General features: G+C 40.5%; 1 protein-coding gene, 1 long non-coding RNA gene and 1 pseudogene across 3 annotated transcripts in view; 1 reads left to right on the forward strand and 2 right to left on the reverse strand.

Annotated features, from left to right (window-relative positions):
• The window catches only part of ORYCUNV1R-PS1573 (vomeronasal 1 receptor oryCunV1R-ps1573 pseudogene), a 29,996-nt pseudogene extending 14,396 nt beyond the window's left edge, over window positions 1-15,600 (reverse strand).
• LOC138846662 (uncharacterized) overlaps window positions 1-22,059 on the forward strand; it is a 104,242-nt gene that overhangs the window by 25,241 nt on the left and 56,942 nt on the right. The window lies entirely within an intron of this gene.
• On the reverse strand, window positions 17,422-18,351 carry ORYCUNV1R1627 (vomeronasal 1 receptor oryCunV1R1627). The gene is given in 1 exon segment (NM_001167313.1): window positions 17,422-18,351. A coding segment is annotated over 1 exon segment (930 nt).

Here is a 22,059-nt window from a genome sequence, read left to right on the forward strand (position 1 = left end):
GTTTTAGCCAGAAGCATCAGGAAAGAAAATAAATGAAAGGGATTCAAATCTGTAAGGATGAAGTCAAGCTATCCTTATTTACAGATGATATGATTATAATATAAGGGACTCTACTGGGACTCTTAATAAGAATTTGGTAAAATAGCAGGATATAAAGTCTACACACAAAAAACAACAGCCTTTGTATACACAGACAATGCTGTCACTGAGAAAGAACTTCTAAGGTCAATCCCATTCACAATAGCTACAAAAAAATTAAATTCCTTGGAATAAATTTAACCCAAGAGGTCAAAGATCTCTATGACAAGAATTACAAAACTTTATGCCAGTGCAACAGCTCACTTAGCTAATCTTCCACCTGCAGTGCTGGCACCCTGGGTTCTAGTTCTGGTTGGGGCACCGGATTCTGTCCTGGTTGCTCCTCTTCCAGTCCAGCTCTCTGCTGTGGCCCGAGAAGGCAGTGGAGGATGGCCCAACTGCTTGGGCCCTGCACCCCTATGGGAGACCAGGAGGAAGCACCTGGCTCCTGGCTTTGAATCAGTGCAGTACGCCAGCCATAACAGCCATTTGCGGGGTGAACCAATGGAAGGAAGACCTTTCTCTCTGTCTCTCTCACTAACTCTGCCTGTCCAAAAAATTCAAAAGAATTACAAAACTTCAAAGAATGAAATATAAGAAGACACAAAAAAATTGGAAAAAAAAACCTTCCATGTTCATGAATTGGAAGAATCAATATCATCAAAATGTCCATTCTTCTGAAAATTATTTACAGATTCAATGAGATACCAATTAAAATATCAAAGACATTCTTCTCAGATCTAGAAAAAATGATGCTGAAATTCACTTGGAAACACAAGAGACCTCGGATAGCTAAAGCAAAATTAATCAACAAAAACAAAGCCAGAGGCATCACAATACCAGGTTTCAAGACATACTGGGCAAAGTGTAAAGGTCAGTGTCCCACTTGCACCTTTTAGCAATCGCAGCATCTGGGGAACCCAGGAGTCAGTGCCAGGTGGACGCCGCCACCATGGTAGTGGTGGGCTCCTGCATTACCAACCTGGTCAGGTTAGTGTGGGGCTGGCACACAGGATCTGCAACTCAGGGTGTGCCCTGAGCCCTGCTAATTTGGGGGTAGACTGTGGTAGCTTGGGTGATGAGCTCTTGGCTTGCCACCTGCCTTTTTGACAGTTTGAGTTTGTAAAGGTAAATGTTAGGGAAGGGGATGTGGAGGTGAGTCTAGAGAAACAAATAATGTTTCTAGAAGCACCGCCCAAGACCTGCTCCTATTTCCTTGGCCATGCTGCCAGGCCTCTCCCATCATTGTCCCTGGGTCATGCACAGAATATGCCCTACTTCCAAGGGTTGTAGTGCTTAAGGAGGTGATTTGTCAAAAGTAACTTGACCCAATTTGGACATTATTGTTCTGAGCATGTGTAAAATATTAAGTGGAGCAAGGGTCAGAAAGATGGCGCCCAATTCTTTCCCCATATTAATTGTTGGCAATCCTGTGGTGTGTTATATTGATGACTTATTTTTCAGTATTATAGTAACTGTGGCTTACCTTATATCAAGCCCTGTGAGTCCAAATAAAAACCCATCAACACAATATTTATAACCTTCGGAAAGCTCTGATCAAAGAGTGATAGAACATAATGCTAAATGAAAATAGTTGAGTTAGGTCAGATAGTTGGCATGATTCTGTTGGTAGAGGGGTAAAGACAGATAGTCCAAGAAAATCCTACCATTGCAGCAGTTTTCACTTTGAAACATTGGTGAATAGCTTTTCATTTCTACTGCTGTCTTAATTGTAAAAATAATGAGTGGAGGCCAGTGCTGTGTCACATCCCATTAAGCCACTGCTCTCAAAGCCAGCATCCCACATGAGAATCTAGCTTCCTGCTATTGCACATAGTAAGACAGGGGACAATGGCCCAATGACATGGGCCCCTGCCACCTGGAGTCCCTGTTATCTGGCTTAAGCATGTCCCAATGCTATGGGCTGTTGTGACTGTTTGGGGAGTGAACCATCAGATGGAAAAATACTCTTTCACTCAGCTTTTCTAATAAATTTTTAAAAATAATAGTAATAAATGATGAGATATACTACAGTTAAAAAAAAGACATACTGCAAAGCAGTTATAATCAAAACAGCCTGGTATTGGTACAAAAACAGATGGATAGACCAATAGAACAGAAGAGAAATGCCAGAAATCAAAGTATCTACAACCAACTTATATTCAACCAAGGAGCTAAAACCAATTCCTGGAGCATGGACAGTCTCTTCAACAAATGGTACTGGGGAAAATGCATTTTCACTTGCAGCACCCCTACCTTACACCTTACATAAAAATCCATTCAACATGAATTAAAAACCTAAATCTATGTCCCAATATCATCAAATTACTGGAACGCATCGGGGCAATTCTATAAGACATCAGCATAGACAAAGAGTTCCTGGAAAAGACCCCAGAAGAACAGGCAATAAAAAACAAGAATAGCAAGTGGGATTACATAAAATTGAGAAGCTTCTGTAAAGCAAAAGAAACAAGAAAGTAAAAGGCAACAAACAGAATGGTAAAGAATGGTAGAAATTATTTCTGAACCAGGCAACTGATAAAGGATTAATAACTTGAAAATCTAATGTGATAAAGAAACTCAACAGCAGCAAAGGGAGAAACCCAGTCAAGAAGTGGCCAAAGGACTTAAACAGACATTTCTCAAAAGAGGAAATCTAAATGGCCTACAGACTCATGAAAAAATGCTCAGGGTCACTAGCCATCAGGGAGATGCAAATCAATACCACATTGAGGTTTCACCTCACCCCTGTTAGAATGGCTTTGAAACAGAAATCAACAAACAACAAATGCAGGTGAGGTTAAGGGGGAAAAGGTACCCTAATTCACTGTTGGTGGGAATGCAAACTGGTAAAACCACTTTGGAAGACAGTTTGGAGATACCTCAGAAAACTGATTATAGTCCTAACGCATGACCCAGCCATCACAATCCTTGGAATTTACCCAAAGTTAATGAAAGAACCAAATAAAAGATTCATCTGCACTTCCATGTTTATCGCAACTCAATTCACAATAGCTAAGACATGGAAACAACTTAAATGCCCATCAACAAAGATTGGATAAAGAAACTGTGGGATATGTGTTCTATGGAATAATACACAGCAATTTAAGAATGAAATCCGTGTTTTGCAACAAAGTGGATGAATCTGGAAAACATCATACTTACTGAAATAATCCAGTCCCAAAAAACAAATACCATATGTTCTCCTTGATCTGTGATAACAGAGCACCTAAAAGGTAACCTGTAGTAGTGAAACTGACACTTCGAGAAGCAATTACTTGTCTTGACTGTCAAAGAACAGTTTATTTTATTTTATTTTTTTAACTTTTATTTAATGAATATAAATTTCCAAAGTACGGCTTATGGATTACAATGCCCCCCCCAATAACATCCCTCCCACCCGCAACCCTCCCCTTTCCCTCTCCCTCCCCGTTCCATTCACATCAAGATTCATTTTCAGTTCTCTTTATATACAGAAGATCAGTTTAGCATATATTAAGTAAAGATTTCAGCAGTTTGCACCCACATAGTAAAACAATGTGAAAAATACTGTTAATGTTATACCATTAAATCACAACATACAGCACATTAAGGACAGAGATCCTACATGAGGAGTAAGTGCACAGTGACTCCTGTTGTTGACTTAAAATTGACACTCTTGTTTATGGCATCAGTAATCACCCTAGGCTCTTGTCATGAGTTGCCAAGGCTATGGGAGCCTTTTGAGTTCAGCGACTCTGATCATATTTAGACAAGGTCGTAGTCAAAGTGGAAGTTCTCTCCTCCCTTCAGAGAAAAGTACCTCCTTCTTTAGTGACCTGTTCTTTTCACTGGGATCTCGCTCGCGGAGATCTTTCATTTTTTTTTTTTTTTTTTGCCAGAGTTTTTTGTCTTTCCATGCCTGTAATACTCTCATGGGCTTTTCAGCCAGATCCGCATGCCTTAAGGGCTGATTCTGAGGCCAGAGTGCTGTTTAGGACATCTGTCATTCTATGGGTCTGCTGTGTATCCCGCTTCCCACGATGGATCATTCTCTCCATTTTTTATTCTATCAGCTAGTATTTGCAGACACTAGTCTTGTTTATGTGCTCCCTTTGGCTCTTAGTCCTATCATTATGATCAATTGTGAACAGAAATTGACCACCAGGACTAGTGAGATGGCATTGGTACATGCCACCTTGATGGGATTGAATTGGAATCCCCTGGTATGTTTCTAACTCTACCGTTTTAGGTAAGTCAGCTTGAGCTTGTCCCGAATTGCACATCTCTTCCCTCTCTTATTCCCACTCTTATATGTAACAGCGATCACTTTTCAGTTAAGTTTCAACATTTGCGAATAACTGTGTATTGATTACAGTATTCAACCAAAAGTATTAAGTAGAACAAACAAAAAAAATACTAAGAGGGATAACGTACTAAGTTGTTCATTAACAGTCAGAGTATGGGCTGATCAAGTCAATGTTTCTCATAGTGTTCCTTTTACTTTAACAGATTTCCTTTTTGGTGCTCAGTTGTCACTGATCAGGGAGAACATATGGTATTTGTCCCTTTGGGACTGACTTATTTCACTCAGCATAATGCTTTCCAAATTCCTAATCGGGATCACTTTTCAGTTAAAATTTAAACACCTAAGAATAATGGTATGTTAATTACAGAGTTCAACCAACAGTACTAGAACAAAAAAAAATACTGAAAGTTATAAAGTATTACATGGTACATCAACAGGACAAGAGATGATCAAGTCACTGTTTCTCATAGTGTCCATTTCACTTCAACAAGTTTCCCCTTTGGTGCTCAGTTAGTTGTTGCCAATCAGGGAGAACATATGATATTTGTCCCTTTGGAACTGGCTTACTTCATTCAGCATGATGTTTTCCGAATTCCTCAATCTTGTTGCAAATAACTGGGTTTCATTGTTTTTGACTGCTGTATAGAATTCGATAGAGTACATGTCCCATAATTTCTTTATCCAGTCTACTGTTGATGGGCATTTGGGTTGGTTCCAGGTCTTAGCTATTCTGAATTGAGCTGTAATAAACATTAAGGTGTAGACAGCTTTTTTGTTTGCCAATTTAATTTCCTTTGAGTAAATTCCAAGGAGTGGGATGGCTGGGTTGAACGGTAGGGTTATCTTCAGGTTTCTGAGGAATCTCCAGACTGACTTCCATAGTGGCTTAACCAGTTTGCATTCCCACCAAGAGTGGGTTAGTGTCCCTTTTGCCCCACATCCTCTCCAGCATCTATTGTTGGTAGATTTCTGAATGTCAGCCATTCTAACTGGGGTGAGGTGAAACCTCATTGTGGTTTTGATTTGCATTTCCCTTGAACATTTTTTCATGTGTCTGTTGGCCATTTGGATTTCCTCTTTTGAAAAATGTCTATTGAGGTCCTTGGCCCATCTCTTAAGTAGGTTGTTTGTTTTGATGTTGTGGAGTTTCTTGATTTCTTTGTAGATTCTGGTGATCAACCCTTTATCAGCTGCATAGTTTGCAAATATGTTTTCCCATTCTGTTGGTTGCCTCTTCACTTTCCTGACTGTTTCTTTTGCAGTACAGAAACTTCTCAATTTGATGCAATCCCAAATGTTAATTTTGGCTTTCCCTGCCTGTGCTTCTGGGGTATTTTCCAAGAAGTCTTTGCCGGTACCTATATTTTGCAGGTTTTTCCAATGCTCTCTAGTAATTTGATGGTGTTGGGTTGTTGATTTAACTCTTTAATCCATGTTGAGTGAATTTTTGTGTAAAGTGAAAGGTAGGAGTCTTCCTTCATGATTCTGCACGTGGAAATCCAGTTTTCCCAGCACCATTTATTGAATAGACTGTCCTTACTCCAGGGATTGGTTTTGGATCCTTGATCAAATATGAGTTGGCTGTAGATGTTTGGATTGAATTCTGGTGTTTCAATTCTATTCCATTGGTCTATCCATCTGTTTCTGTACCAGTACCATGCTGTTTTGATTACAACTTCCCTGTAGTATGTCCTGAAATCTGGTATTGTGATGCCTCCGGCTTTGTTTTTGTTGTACAAAATTGCTTTAGCTATTTGAGGTCTCCTGTGTCTCCATATGAATTTCAGCATCATTTTTTCCTGATCTGAGAAAAAGGTCTTCGGTATTTTGATTGGTATTGCATTGAATGTATAAATTGCTTTTGGGAGAATGGACATTTTGATGATATTGATTCTTCCAATCCATGAGCATGGAAGATTTTTCCATTTCTTGGTATCCTCTTCTATTTCCTTCTTTAAGGTTTTGTAATTTTCATCGTAGAGATCTTTAACGTCCTTGGTTAAGTTTATTCCAAGGTATTTCATTGTTTTTGTAGCTATTGTGAATGGGATTGATCTTAGAAGTTCTTTCTCAGCTGTGGCTTTGCTTGTGTATACAAAGGCTGTTGATTTTTGTTCATTGATTTTATACCCTGCTACTTTGCCAAACTCTTCTATGAGTTCCAATAGTCTCTTATAAGCATTCTTTGTGTCCCCTAAGTAAAGAATCATGTCATCTGCAAAGAGGGATAGTTTGAGTTCTTCCTTCCCAATTTGTATCCCTTTAATTTCTTTTTCTTTCCTATAGCTTTGGCTAGAACTTCCTGAACTATATTGAATAGCAGTGGTGAGAGTGGGCATCCCTGTCTGGTACCAGATCTCAGTGGAAATGCTTCCAACTTTTCCCCATTCAGTAGGATGTTGGCCGTGGGTTTTTCATAAATTGCTTTGATTGTATTGAGGAATGCTCCTTCCAAACCCAATTTGCTTAGAGTTTTCATCATGAAAGGGTGTTGTATTTTATCAAATGCTTTCTTGGCGTCTATTGAGATAATCATATGGTTTTTCTTCTGCAGTCTATTAATGTGGTGTATCACATTGATTGATTTGCGAATGTTGAACCATCCCTGCATACCAGGGATAAATCCCACTTGGTCTGGATGTATGATCTTTCTGATGTGTTGTTGCATTCTATTGGCGAGAATTTTATTGAGGATGTTTGCATCTATGTTCATCAGGGATATTGGTCTGTAATTCTCTTTCAATGCTGCATCTTTTTCTGGCTTAGGAATTAAGGTGATGCTGGCTTCATAGAAAGAATTTGGGAGGACTCCCTCTTCTTCGATTGTTCTGAATAGTTTGAGAAGTATTGGAGTCAGTTCTTCTTTAAATGTCTGGTAGAATTCAGCAGTGAATCCATCTGGTCCTGGGCTTTTCATTGTTGGGAGGGCCTTTATTACTGTATCAATTTCTATCTCAGTTATGGGTCTGTTTAGGTTTCTATATCTTCCTGGTTCAATGTAGGTAGGACGTATGTGTCCAGGAATCTATCCATTTCTGATAGATTTCCCTGTTTGCTGGCATACAGGTCCTTGTAGTAATTTCTGATGATTCTTTTTATTTCTGTGGTGTCTGTTGTTACGTTTCCTTTTTCGTCTCTGATTTTATTGATTTGGGTCTTCTCATTTTTTTAGTTAGTTGGGCCAATGGGGTGTCAATTTTGTTTATTTTTTCAAAAAATCAGCTCCTCGTTTGGCTGATTTTTTGGAATGTTTTTTTTGGATTCAATCCTGTTGATTTCTTCTCTGATTTTAATTATTTCTCTTTTCCCACTAGATTTGGGTCTGGTTTGCTGCAGACTTTCTAGATCTTTGAGATGCAGTGAAAGCTCATTTATTTGGTGCCTTTCCAATTTCTTGATGTAGGCACCTATTGATATAAACTTTCCTCTTAACACTGCTTTTGCTGTATCCCATAAGTTTTGGTATGTTGTGCTGTTATCCTCATTTACTTCCAGAAAATTTTTTTTTAACTTTTATTTAATGAATATAAATTTCCAAAGTACGATTTATGGATTACAATGGCTTCCCCCCCATACCGTCCATCCCACCCACAAAACTCCCCTTTCCCACTCCCTCTCCCCTTCCATTCACATGAGGATTCATTTTCGATTATCTTAATATACAGAAGCTAAGCTTAGTATACATTAAGTAAGGATTTCAACAGTTTGCTCCCACACAGAAACATAAAGTGAAAAATAATAGATGATTTTTTAAATGATGGTGAAATCAGATCAGAACTATTGTCATGTTTAATCCCAGTGAGAGTCAAGTTGGGAGTTGACAATTTCTTTTTTTTTTTACAGAGGATCAGTATGCATTATGTAAAGATTTCAACAGTTTGCACCCCCATAGAAACACAAAGTGAAATATATTGTTTGAGTACTCGTTATAGCATTAAATCTCAATGCACAGCACATTAAGGACAGAGATCCTACATGAGGAGTAAGTGCACAGTGACTCCTGTTGTTGACTTTACCAATTGACACTCCTGTCTATGGCATTAGTAATCTCCCTATGCTCCAGTCATGAGTTTCCAAGGCTATGGAAGCCCTCTGAGTTCTCCGATTCTTATCTTGTTTAGACAAGGTCATAGTCAAAGTTGAGGTTCTCTCCTCCCTTCAGAGAAAGGTACCTCCTTCTTTGAAGACCTGTTCTTTCCACTGGGATCTCACTCACAGAGATCATTTGCCAGAGTGTCTTGGCTTTCCATGCCTGAAATACTCTCATGGTCTTTTCAGCCAGATCCGAATGCCTTTAGGGCTGATTCTGAGGCCAGAGTGCTATTTAGGACATCCGCCATTCTATGAGTCTGCTGAGTATCTCACTTCCCATGTTGGATCACTCTCCCCTTTATTTATTCTATCGGTTAGTATTAGCAGGTACTAGACTTGTTTATGTGCTCCCATTGACTCTTAGTCCTTTCATTATGATCAATTGTGAACTGAAATTGATCACTTGGACTAGTGAGATGGCATTGGTACATGCCACCTTGATGGGATTGAATTGGAATCCCGTGGTATGTTTCTAACTCTACCATATGGGGCAAGTCAGCTTGAGCATGTCCCAAATTATACATCTCTTCCCTCTCTTATTCCCACTCTTATGTTTAACAGGGATCACATTTCAGTTAATTTTCAACACTTAAGAATAACTGTGTGATAATTACAGAATTAAACGAGTCATATTAAGTAGAACAGACAAAAAAACTACTAAGAGGGATAATGTATTAAGTTGTTCATTAACAGTCAGGGCTATGCTGATCAAGTCACCATTTCCCATAGTGTCCATTTCACTTCAACAGGTTTCCATTTTGGTGTTCAGTCAGTTGTCACCGATCAGGGAGAACATATGGTATTTGTCCCTTTGGGACTGGCTTATTTCACTCAGCATGATGTGTTCCAGATTCCTCCATTTTGTTGCAAATGACTGGATTTCGTTGTTTCTTACTGCGCTATAGTATTCTAAAGAATAGATATCCCATAATTTTTTATCCAGTCTACCGTTGATGGGCATTTAGGTTGGTTCCAGGTCTTAGCTATTGTGAATTGAGCTGCAATAAACATTAGGGTGCAGACCACTTTTTTGTTTGCCAATTTAAATTCCTTTGGGTAAATTCCAAGGAGTGGGATGGCTGGGTCGAACGGTAGGGTTATCTTCAGGTTTCTGAGGAATCTCCATTCTGAATTCCATAGTGGCTTGACCAGTTTGCATTCCCACCAACAGTGGGTTAGTGTCCCTTTTTCCCCACATTCTCGCCAGCATCTCTTGTTGGTAGATTTCTGCATGTGAGCCATTCTAACCGGGGTGAGGTGCAACCTCATTGTGGTTTTGATTTGCATTTCCCTGATTGCTAATGACCTTGAACATTTTTTCATGTGCCTGTTGGCCCTTTGGATTTCCTCTTTTTTTTTTTTTTTTTTTTTTTTTTTTTTTTTTTTTGACAGGCAGAGTGGACAGTGAGAGAGAGAGACAGAGAGAGAAAGGTCTTCCTTTGCCGCTGGTTCACCCTCCAATGGCCGCCGCTGCAGCCGGCGCACCGCGCTGATCCTGGCAGGAGCCAGGAGCCAGGTGCTTTTCCTGGTCTCCCATGGGGTGCAGGGCCCAAGCACCTGGGCCATCCTCCACTGCACTCCCTGGCCATAGCAGAGAGCTGGCCTGGAAGAGGGGCAACCGGGACAGAATCCGGCGCCCCAACCGGGACTAGAACCCGGTGTGCCGGCGCCGCAAGGTGGAGGATTAGCCTATTGAGCCACGGCGCCGGCTCGGATTTCCTCTTTTGAAAAATGTCTGTTGAGGTCCTCGGCCCATCTCTTAAGTGGGTTGTTGGTTTCGTTTTTGTGGAGTTTCTTGATCTCTTTGTAGATTCTGGTTATTAACCCTTTATCTGTTGCATAGTTTGCAAATATTTTTTCCCATTCTGTCGGTTGTCTCTTCACTCTCCTGACTGTTTCTTTTGCAGTACAGAAACTTCTCAATTTGATGCAATCCCAATAGTTGATTTTGGCTTTGACTGCCTGTGCCTCCCGGGTCTTTTCCAGAAATTCTTTGCCTGTGCCAATATCTTGAAGGGTTTCTCCAATGTTCTCTAGTAACTTGATGGTGTCAGGTCGTAGATTTAGGTCTTTAATCCATGTTGAGTGGATTTTTGTGTAAGGTGTAAGGTAGGGGTCTTGCTTCATGCTTCTGCACGTGGAAATCCAATTTTCCCAGCACCATTTATTGAATAGACTGTCCTTGCTCCAGGAATTAGTTTTAGCTCCTTGATCAAATATAAGTTGGCTGTAGATGTTTGGGTTGATTTCTGGTGTTTCAATTCTGTTCCATTGGTCTATCCATCTGTTTCTGTACCAGTACCATGCTGTTTTGATTACAACTGCCCTGTAGGATGTCCTGAAATCTGGTATTGTGATGCCTCCGGCTTTGTTTTTGTTGTACAAGATTGCTTTAGCTATTCGAGGTCTCTTGTGCCTCCATATAAATTTCAGCACCATTTTTTCCAGATCTGAGAAGAAGGTCTTCGGTATCTTGATTGGTATTGCATTGAATCTGTAAATTGCTTTTGGGAGAATGGACATTTTGATGATATTGATTCTTCCAATCCATGAGCATGGAAGATTTTTCCATTTCTTGGTATCCTCTTCTATTTCCTTCTTTAAGGTTTTGTAATTTTCATCGTACAGATCTTTAACGTCCTTGGTTGAGTTTATTCCAAGGTATTTCATTGTTTTTGTAGCTATTGCAAATGGGATTGATCTTAGAAGTTCTTCCTCAGCCATGGCGTTGTCTGTGTATACAAAGGCTGTTGATTTTTGTGCATTGATTTTATACCCTGCTACTTTGCCAAACTCTTCTATGAGTTCCAATAGTCTCTTAGTAGAGTTCTTGGGGTCCCCTAAATAAAGAATCATGTCATCTGCAAAGAGGGATAGTTTGAGTTCTTCCTTCCCAATTTGTATCCCTTTAATTTCTTTTTCTTGCCTAATAGCTCTGGCTAGAACCTCCAGAACTATATTGAATAGCAGTGGTGAGAGTGGGCATCCCTGTCTGGTACCAGATCTCAGGGAAATGCTTCCAACTTTCCCCCATTCAATAGGATGTTGGCTGTGGGTTTTTCATAGATTGCTTTGATTGTATTGAGGAATGTTCCTTCCAAACCCAGTTTGCTTAGAGTTTTCATCATGAAAGGGTGTTGTATTTTATCAAATGCTTTCTCTGCATCTATTGAGATAATCATATGGTTTTTCTTCTGCAGTCTATTAATGTGGTGTATCACATTGATTGTCTTGTGCACATTAAACCATCCCTGCATACCAGGGATAAATCCCACTTGGTCTGGATGTATGATCTTTCTGATGTGTTGTTGCATTCTATTGGCGAGAATTTTATTGAGGATGTTTGCATCTATGTTCATCAGGGATATTGGTCTGTAATTCTCTTTCAATGCTGCATCTTTTTCCGGCTTAGGAATTAAGGTGATGCTGGCTTCATAGAAAGAATTTGGGAGGTTTCCCTCTTCTTCGATTGTTCTGAATAGTTTGAGAAGAATTGGAGTTAGTTCTTCTTTAAATGTCTGGTAGAATTCAGCAGTGAATCCATCTGGTCCTGGGCTTTTCTTTGTTGGGAGGGCCTTTATTACTGTTTCAATTTCTTTCTCAGTTATGGGTCTGTTTAGGTTTTCTATGTCTTCCTGGTTCAATTTAGGTAGGTTGCATGTGTCCAGGAATCTATCCATTTCTGATAGGTTTCCCTGTTTGCTGGCATACAAGTCCTTGTAGTAATTTCTGATGATTCTTTTTATTTCTGTGGTGTCTGTTGTTACATTTCCTTTTTCATCTCTGATTTTATTGATTTGGGTCTTTTCTCTTCTTTTTTTAGTTAGTTGGGCCAATGGGGTGTCAATTTTGTTTATTTTTTCAAAAAATCAGCTCCTCGTTTGGCTGATTTTTTGTAATTTTTTTCTTGATTCAATCCTGTTGATTTCTTCTCTGATTTTAATTATTTCTCTTCTCCTACTAGATTTGGGTCTGGTTTGCTAGATTTCGGTAGGTTTTCTAGATCCTTGAGGTGAATTGAAAGCTCATCTATTTGGTGCCTTTCCAATTTCTTGATGTAGGCACCTATTGATATAAACTTTCCTCTTAACACTGCTTTTGCTGTATCCCATAAGTTTTGGTATGTTGTGCTGTTATCCTCATTTACTTCCAGAAAGTTTTTGATTTCTCTTTTGATTTCTTCTATGACCCATTGTTCATTCAGGAGCATGTTGTTCAATCTCCATGTGTTTGCATATGCTCTAGGGATTCCTGAGTTGCTAATTTCCAACTTCATTCCTTTATGGTCTGAGAAGCTGCATGGTATGATTCTAATTCTTTTGAATTTGCTGAGACTTGCTTTATGGCCTAGTATGTGATCAATCCTAGAGAAGGTTCCATGTACTGCTGAGAAGAATGTAAAATCTTTAGCTGTAGGATTGAAAGTTCTGTATATATCTGTTAGATCCATTTGGGCTATAGTGTCGTTTAAATCTACTGTATCCTTGTTGATCTTCTGTCCTATTGATCTGTCTATTTCTGAGAGTGGGGTATTGAAGTCACCCAGTATTATTGTATTGGAGTCTAAGTCTCCCTTTAAGTCCGTTAACAAATCTTTTAGATAAACCGGTGCCCTGTAGTTAGGTGCATATACATTATTAATTGTTCAATCTCCATGCATTTGCATATGCTTTAGGGATTCCTGAGTTGCTAATTTCCAACTTCATTCCTTTATGGTCTGAGAAGCTGCATGGTATGATTCTAATTGTTTTAAATTTACTGAGACTTGCTTTATGGCCTAGTATGTGGTCAATCCTAGAGAAGTTTCCATGTACTGCTGAGAAGAATGTAAATGCTTTCTGTGTAGGATGAAAAGTTCTGTAGATAGCTGTTAGATCCATTTCGGCTATAGTGTCTCTTAAATCTACTGTATCCTTGTTGATCTTCTGTCCTGTTGATCTATTTCTGAGAGTAGGGTATTGAAGTCGCCCAGTACTATTGTATTGGAGTCTAAGTCTCCCTTTAAGTCTCTTAAAATATATTTTAAAGATACCGGTGCCCTGTAATTAAGTGCATATAATTGATAATCATTATATCTTTCTGTTGAATTGATCCCTTAATCATTATATAGTGCCCCCTTTGTCTCTCTTAACAGTTTTTGTGGCAAAGTTTATGTTGTCTGATATTAAGATGGCTACGCCTGCTCTTTTTTCATTTCTGTTGGCATGGTATATCTTTTTCCAGCCTTTCACTTTCAGTCTGTATGGATCTTTGTTGGAAAGATGTGTTTCTTGTAAGCAGCCGATAGATGGATTTTCTTCCATTACCCAGTCAGCCAATCGGTGTCTTTTAACTGGGCAGTTCAGGCCATTAACATTCAATGTGACTATTGATAAGTAGTAGCTTTGCCCTGCCATTTGACAAAGATATTTTCTGATATATGTTTTGAACTTCCTGTGATCTTTTGGTGTGAGATTTCCTTCATTTACCTTCTTTCATATTGATGTCTGTGTTTCTGTGTTTCTGTGTGTAACACATCTTTAAGCATCTTTTGCAGGGCTGGACGAGTGACGACAAATTCATTCAATTTCTGTTTGTTTTGAAAGGACTTTATTTCGCCTTCATTCACAAATGAGAGCTTAGCAGGATATAATATTCTGGGCTGGCAGTTTTTCTCTCTTAGTTCCTGGGCTATATCTCGCCATTCCCTCCTAGCTTGAAGGGTTTCTGATGAGAAGTCAGCTGTGAGTCTGATTGGAGATCCTCTGGGAGTAATCTGACATTTCTCTCTTGCACATTTTAGGATCTTTTCTTTATGTTTCATTGTGGTGATCTTGATTACAACGTGTCGTGTGAGGATCTCTTTTGGTCATGTTTATTAGGGGTTCTATGAGCTTCCTGTGCTAGGATGTCTCTGTCCTTCTCCAAACCTGGAAAGTTCTCTGCTAGTATCTCACTAAAAAAGGCCTTCTAATCCTTTCTCTCTCTCCATGCCTTCAGGAACTCCTAGAACCCGAATGTTGGGTTTTTTAATAGTATCCTCAAGATTCCTGACAATATGTTTTATATTTCTAATTTCCTCCTTTTCTTTGGTTTGATTGTATATTTTCCTGTGCTCTGTCTTCTAAGTTTGATATTCTCTCTTCTGCTTCACCCATTCTGTTTTTAAGGCTCTCTAATGTGTTTGTCATTTGATCTATTGAATTCTTCATTTCATTATGATTTCTCGTCACTATCACAGTTTCATTTTCTACTAGTTGTTTCATTTCATTTTGATTCCTCAATATTTCATTTTCATGAGAGAGATTTTCTATCTTATCCATTAAGGATTTTTGTAGTTCAAGAATTTTTTTTGAGAACTTCTTAATGTTTTTATCAATTTTTTGAGATCTGCTTCTTGCATTTCTTCCATCTCTTTATCTTCATATTCTTGAATTGGGGTGTCTATTTCATTTGGGGGCGTTATAGTGTCTTCCTTGTTCTTGTTACCCCGGCTTTTGCATTTGTTTGGCATATTGGAGATATTCTTTGTTTTTTTCTCGTTATACTGTGTCTCTAGATTAAGAGGACTGTCTGCTTTTGATGGATCCTTAGAGGCTGTGATGGGTGTGGCCAGAGAGCTCTGGTTCTACAGGGTTAAGGGTGTGCCAAAGGTGATTCACACTGATTGTTCTTTGCTCTCGCTCTCGCTCTTTCTCTCTTTTTTTTTTTTTTGACTCAGTTGGGAAGTAATTCCACACAGCTGAATGGAATTGAAAATAGTTGATGTATGAAATCTGGCCCCTGTGTGTATTGGTTTGCTTACCACAGTCAGGTTTTTCTGCTTGGCTAATAAGGGGCACCCGCTTTACATATGCAAAATGGCGCCTTCCCTTTGTCTTGCTCAGCTTTGTAAGGTGAGTGGAGAGAGAAGCTAAATGTCAGTGCCGGTTCCCCTTATTTATTTGATTTTTTTCTCTCCTCTAGCCAGCCTGGTGAACTTTCCCCAATGGGGTTTCAGGCCTCATTCTCTGCAGTCTCTTTCTGCCTTTCCCTGCCAATGTCTCGGTTACCGAGAGGTTTTTTGTCTCACCTCCCCTTCCAGCACTGGCGCGCAGACTCTGCAGCTCCGGCGGGTCCGGCGGCTCCCGTGGCTCCAGTGGCTCCGGCGGCTCGGCTTCCATGTGGTGGGCAACCTTTCTCTCCCTGTAGGTCCTCCGAGTCACAGCCACGAAATCCAGAAGAGTTTTCTCTGCAATTTTTCCCTGATCCTTTTCCTGAGGCTACCGTAACTCCACTTTTATTAAACTATCTTTTCCCGGACTATCGGTGCACACCCTCACTATTCCACCATTTTGGCTCCGCACCCCAGTTTATTTTATTTTGTGATTTATTCTTTTTTTCTACTTAATACCATTGGTTGAACTCTTTACTTAACATAGAATTAATCATAGGTGTATTAAGTCAATTGAAAATAGATCCCTTGGCCGGTGCCATGGCTCAATAGGCTAATCCTCCGCCTAGCAGCGCCGGCACACCAGGTTCTAGTCCCAGTTGGGGCACTGGATTCTGTCCTGGTTGCCCCTCTTCCAAGCCAGCTCTCTGCTGTGGCCAGAGAGTACAGTGGAGGATGGCCCAAGTGCTTGGGCCCTGCACCCCATGGGAGACCAGGATAAGCACCTGGCTCCTGCCTTTGGATAGGTGCAGTTCGCTGGACGTAGCATGCCAGCCGTGGCGGCCATTGGAGGGTGAACCAACAGCAAAAGGAAGATCTTTCTCTCTGTCTCTCTCTCACTGTCCACTCTGCCTGTCAAAAGAAAAAAATAAAAAAAAAGAAAATAGATCCCAGTTAAAAATAAGAATGGGAATGAGATGTACAGTTCAGTACACTTTCTCATGGGCTTACACCTAAGGGTAAAACTAAAAACTTGCCATGGACTCCAAATCCCATTCAGGTGGCAGGTACTAATGCCATCTTACTAGTAAGAGTGATTTTAAGTGCATTTAAATGCATAGTTTAAGTGATCATAAAGATAGGAGTAAGTGTCAAATGATCACATAAGTAAGACCAAGTGTGTGCTAATAACAACAGAATGAAAAAGGAAAGTTTCTGCATGGGAAGCAGTCCACGCAGCAGACTCATAGAATGACAAATGCCCTAAGCAGCACTCTGACCTCACAATCAGCCCCTAAGGCATTCAGATCTGTCTGAAAATCCCATGAGAGAATTTCAGGCATGGAAAGCCAAGACTTAGTGGCAAAAATATTATCCATGAAGGATCTCTGTGAGTGAGAACCCAGTAGAAAGAAGGGGCGATCAATGAATGATGTATTTTTTCTCTAAAGGGAGGAGAGAACGTCCACTTTCATATGGCCCTGTCTAAATACTGATGGATATTGTGGACTCAAAAAGCTTCCAGAGCCTTGACAGCTCACATCAAGAGCTTCAGGTGGTCACTGACAAAAATAAGAGTGTTGGGGCCAGCACTGTGGCACAGAAGATTAAAGCCCTGGCCTGAAGCACTGGCATTTCATAAGGGCACCAGTTCAAGTCCCAGCTGCCCCTCTTCTGATCCATTTCTCTGCTATGGCCTGGGGTAGCAGTGGAGGATGGCCCAAGTCCTTGGGCCCTTGCACCTGGAAGTTCTTGGCTCCTGGCTCCAGTTGTGTATTCCCAGATGGACTAGTGCATGAAGAACTCACCACTGTAATGGCAGATGTTTGGCCTATTGGTTAAGATCCCAAATAAAACTACTGCACCAAACATCAGAGTTACCAAGGTTCTGACCCAGCTCTGTCCCTGACCCAAGTTTTCTGCTGACGCAGACCTGGGAGGAATGGACAATGGCTCAGTAATACATGCATTTGGGGGTGAATCATGGGATGTTGAGCTCTATCTCCATCGCCCTGTCATGTACAAGGTAAATTAATTAGTGACTTAAAAAAAGTGAAAATCATACTGAGATCAAACCATTGTGTATAGTCATGCCCTTTGCACTGTCTTGCTAAGTACAGAATTCTGTATTCCTGGTGCAGGCACAGCAGAGCCTGGGCACTCTGGATTCATGGCTCATGAGAATGTAGGGGCTCACAGCTGGAAAACTCCCAGCAAGTACTGCAGAGGTGTTCACCAGCCACAAAGTGGGATTTCTTAAAGCAGTCAAGCAAATATGGAAGATGGAGGATAGAGTGAATAAAGACACAAAGGAGCTCACCAAGACGAGGATGCTTTGGGTGGCTCTGGACTCTGGGGAGGACCTGGAGGAGACATTGGTCCCATGGATGTATTGGACCTGCTGCTTGTGCCTATACAGTGTGACAACCATGGAGCTGCTGGACCACAGTAAGAGGGCCACAAAGAAAACATCTCAGAATAACACCAGTGCCGCATAGAGTTTTCCATACTTTATAATTTTGTCAGTGATTGAATAGCAGTAGCCATAATCAGTTTTCTTTGTGATATTTTTTTCACTCCAATTTGCACTCACACCAATAGGTACCAGGATATTTTGTATCATGTTCACCATCCAGAAGAGGATAACAGAAGGGCCAATGTACTTGGGAACCTTTGCTTTGAGCTTGGCCCACAGAGTGTTCCTGGGACTGACAGTGATGGCCTGGAAAATGCTCAAGAGGCAGGTGCTGCTAATGGACACATCCCTGCCCACTCTGTGCACATAGAACACAAGCTTACATGCTGTGTCACTGAGGAAATGCTTCATCCCCAAAGCAGTCATGGTTTGGGGAACTCCTCTAGAGAGAATGACTAAACAGTTGGCTACAGTCAGGTGTTTGATGATCAGATCTGTGGGCCTAAACTTGCGTCCTGTGAAGTAGAGATAGAGATAATGAGAAAGAAGAGAGAAATTCCCAAGGACTCCTGTAATGGTCTGTGATAAGAAGATGGTCCCCGTTGTCCAGTCTTTGGTGACCATACCGTAATCTCCCAATGCCTGATTATTTTCTCTGAACCTAAGATTCCTGTATGGGAAATGGGACAAGAATTATGTGCATTAATATCAACCAAAGTCAACACTCTCTATTCACAATATCGTCTACTTAAATCCATTCACACTTAGAGGTAGCTCTTAAAATGTTTATGTCTTATTTAAAAAGTGTTTAGGTGCTGGTGCTGTGGCGCAGCAGGTTAAAGCCTAAAGCACTGGCAACCCATGTGGGGGCCGGTTCTAGTCCCAGCTGCTTCTCTTCTCATGCAACTCTCTGCTATGGCCTGGGAAAGCAGTAAAAGATGGTCCAAGTCCTTGGGCCCCTGCATCCATGTGGGAGACCTGGAATAAGCTCCTGGCTCCTGGCTTTGTATCGGCACAGCTCTGGCTATTTTGGCCATCTGGGGAGGGAACCAATGGATGGAAGGCTTCTCTCTCTCTGTCTCTACCTCTCTCTCTATGTCTTTAAAATAAATAAAATAAATCCATAAAAATATTAAGGTATTTACAAAATATGACTAACGAATATGTGGTGAATTTGAGTAATTCTTGTATTCATAAATTCTGAAATGAGCAGTATCCATTTGTTGAATTAAGATTATCACTTAGGCAGCAATAGTATAGCCATTTGCCTAAATTTTAAGTTTTAATTGTGTAATTTGGTGAGTTGAATCTGCATGGTCTTATAAAATTATATGACTATTGATATCTTTTACCAAACTAGTTATCGGTGTTCTTCAAATAACATAATCATATATATTTTATTATGATTTAAATTTATTATAGACTAGTATCTTTTTATTAATTTTTAGTGCATGTTTAAACATAAAGATTTACTTCACTATCAACTTCAGTATTGATTAAGCATTTAGGCATCTTTTGACGATGTAAATAACTGATTATAGTATTTTTTCTAATATCCTTCTCCTTTAAAATTATATTTTATTGACAAGTGGGTTGCATATTAGGAAAGCAATTCAAACAGTAGTTGGCTTTTTTTAGTATGAGAAACAGATACCTAAGTGCTGGTCACATGTTATGCTATAGACTATGGGATAGGAAACACTGTGATGAAGTCATGTATGCTGGAAACTAAGTATAACCACTTTACTGTCATATGCTTTGACTGTGACTCATGGTTAATTAATGATTAAGTTTTCCATTTGATGATTTTTAAAGGTTATTGAGTCCTAGAGCATGTAAACCACATGGAATAGCTAGGTTGCCCAATCCTTTGTAGCTTATTACTTGAAACTGTGGAACTTATGAATGACATGAAAATATTTCCAGTTCAGAACAAATGCTGGAAGACACATTCGTACATGGAAGCTTCCAGGTGATGTCCATCTCTACAGGACATGCTTTCATGTGGCTTAAAAATCTTCCCTTATGTAAAGGCCAAAACTAATCTTACCATGTCCATGGTACAAAGGATGTTTTCAGTAGGAACAACACTGACTGCTTGAGGATTCAGACAACAGAGTTACAGAAAACCTTGCTGTTCCAGCAACTGCTCCAGGAATCCATAGTTTCTTCCAGGAGCAGAAGATACTTGTAGGATTTCCAAGTCTCTATCATAAGCACGTGATAGATAGATGTGCATCTCTGATAATTCTGAAAGTGGAGTCTATGATTCCCATCCAGTAGGATGGAATAGCAGATTTACAGGTGCCACAGACCTTAAATACATCAACACCAGATTTCAGGATTATTTCTTTGAAACCATGAACATATGTCATTGAGGATAACACTGAATTACATTAGGAGCCCCCAGGATTGGAGTAGGGTGTAGGATCCCATCTCCCTGTCCTATCTCAGCACACATCCCAGAATCCTTCCTCCTTCCTGTGAGGCTGGGTCACAGGACCAGGAGCAAGCACAGGAGAATCCCCTTTCTCACCTGATCACTCACCCAGACTCCAGAGATGCCTCCTTGCTGAAAGCTTCTTTCTTTCCCACTGACATGGAAAATACCCTTTCTTTCGCCTCCAGGACAAGCGTTGGCATAAAGGTCACCACAGTTGTATTGAGAGGGATGGAGGCAGCTGGAGCACTAGAAATGCATTTGTGTCTGTGACCTCACCTCCCTGCTGAACTGCAATTATCTTTTCATCTGTAGCTGCAGTGAATTGAAAATTGGGGATCTGAGAATACTGTGAAACTTTTTTCACTCTTGGTAACTGCCAGGATCCATTGAATCATAGTTGTTAATATCTCAAAGGAGACTGTTCATCTCTCACAGTGACTCTTCCTTTCTCAATTCCCTGGAGCAGACAGAGTCTGCCCTAGAGGGAGCAGGAGATCCTGAGCCTGACATGGGAGGGACAGGCAGTGAAATGCCTGTGTCTCCCTGGATGCACGGCAGATTTCTTTCTACCCCACAGTGAGTTCCTTCCCAAACTTCAGACCAGTAAGCTGAACATCATTTATGTAATGAGTAGAGCCATTTGAACAATGCTCCTGAGAAAGGTTTTCAGAAACACAGGTGCAAGAGAGAACATGATGACCTTAGTTTACATTAGAAACCAGTGCTCTTTGGTTCTGCATTGTGCTAGCTGGTAACAGCCACTCCCTGTAATGCCAGCATCCTATGTGGACCCCTGTTCCACATTGCATCCAGCTTGCTGCTAATGGCAGGGTAAAGCACAGATGATGGCCTAGGTGTTGGGTTGCTGGCACCCACATGGTAGACCCCATTTAGTCCTGGCTTTGGCCTGGCCCAGCTCCAGGCATTGTGTTCATTTAGGGAGTGAACCTGCTGGTTTGAGATCTCTATATATAATTCTGCCTTTTGAATAATTAATGTTTAAAAAAAGAGAAATAAACCATTGTTCTCTTTTGTTAAAAAAATTATTTATTTGAAAGGCAGACTTACAGAGAATCAGAGGCAGAGAGAGAGAGAGGGAGAGAGAGAGGAGTCTTCTATCTACAGGTTTATTCCTCAAATGGCTGCAATGGCTAGAGCTTGGCCAATCGGAAGCCAGGAGCCAAGAGCCTCCTCTGGGTCTCAAATGCAAGTGCAGGGTTCCAAGGTCTTGGGCCGTCTTCTGCTTCTTTCTCAGCCCATAGCAGAGAGCTGAATTGGAAGTGGAGCAGCCAGGACTCGAACTGGCACCCATATGGGATGCCAGCACTGCAAGCAGCAGCTTTATCCCCATGCCACAGTGTCTGCCCCCATTTTTCTTTAATATATTAATGAAAAAGTGATTAAAAGAAGAAATAAACAGAAGGAATGAAGATGAAGGGAATTGTATCTATGAAAAAAACAGTATCAAGAATATTTGTTACATCCTCTTGGAGGAAATAAGTCACTCATTATCCACTAAAGAAAGAAAGCACTAGATTCGCCTGGTTCTCCATGAAAAACTTTTTGGAATTAAGGAGGATGTGGGGATTTTACACCAAAGTATTTTCCTTTTTAAAGATTTATTTATTTTCCCTGAGAGTCACAGTTGCACAGAGAGAGAAGGAGATGAAGAGAGAGAGAGAGGTCTTCCATCCATTGGTTCACACCCCAAATGGCTGCAACAACAGGAGGTGAGCTGATACAAAGCCAGGAGTCTTTGTATCCAGGTCTCCCATCTGGGTTCAGGAGCCCAAGGACTTGGGTCATCATCCACTGCTTTCCCAGGCCATAACAGAGAGCTGGATCAGAAGTGGAACAACCAGGACTTGAACCGACACCCATATGAGATG

The sequence above is a fragment of the Oryctolagus cuniculus genome, chromosome 18, assembly GCF_964237555.1.
Source record: "Oryctolagus cuniculus chromosome 18, mOryCun1.1, whole genome shotgun sequence".
Taxonomy (NCBI): Eukaryota; Metazoa; Chordata; class Mammalia; order Lagomorpha; family Leporidae; genus Oryctolagus; species Oryctolagus cuniculus.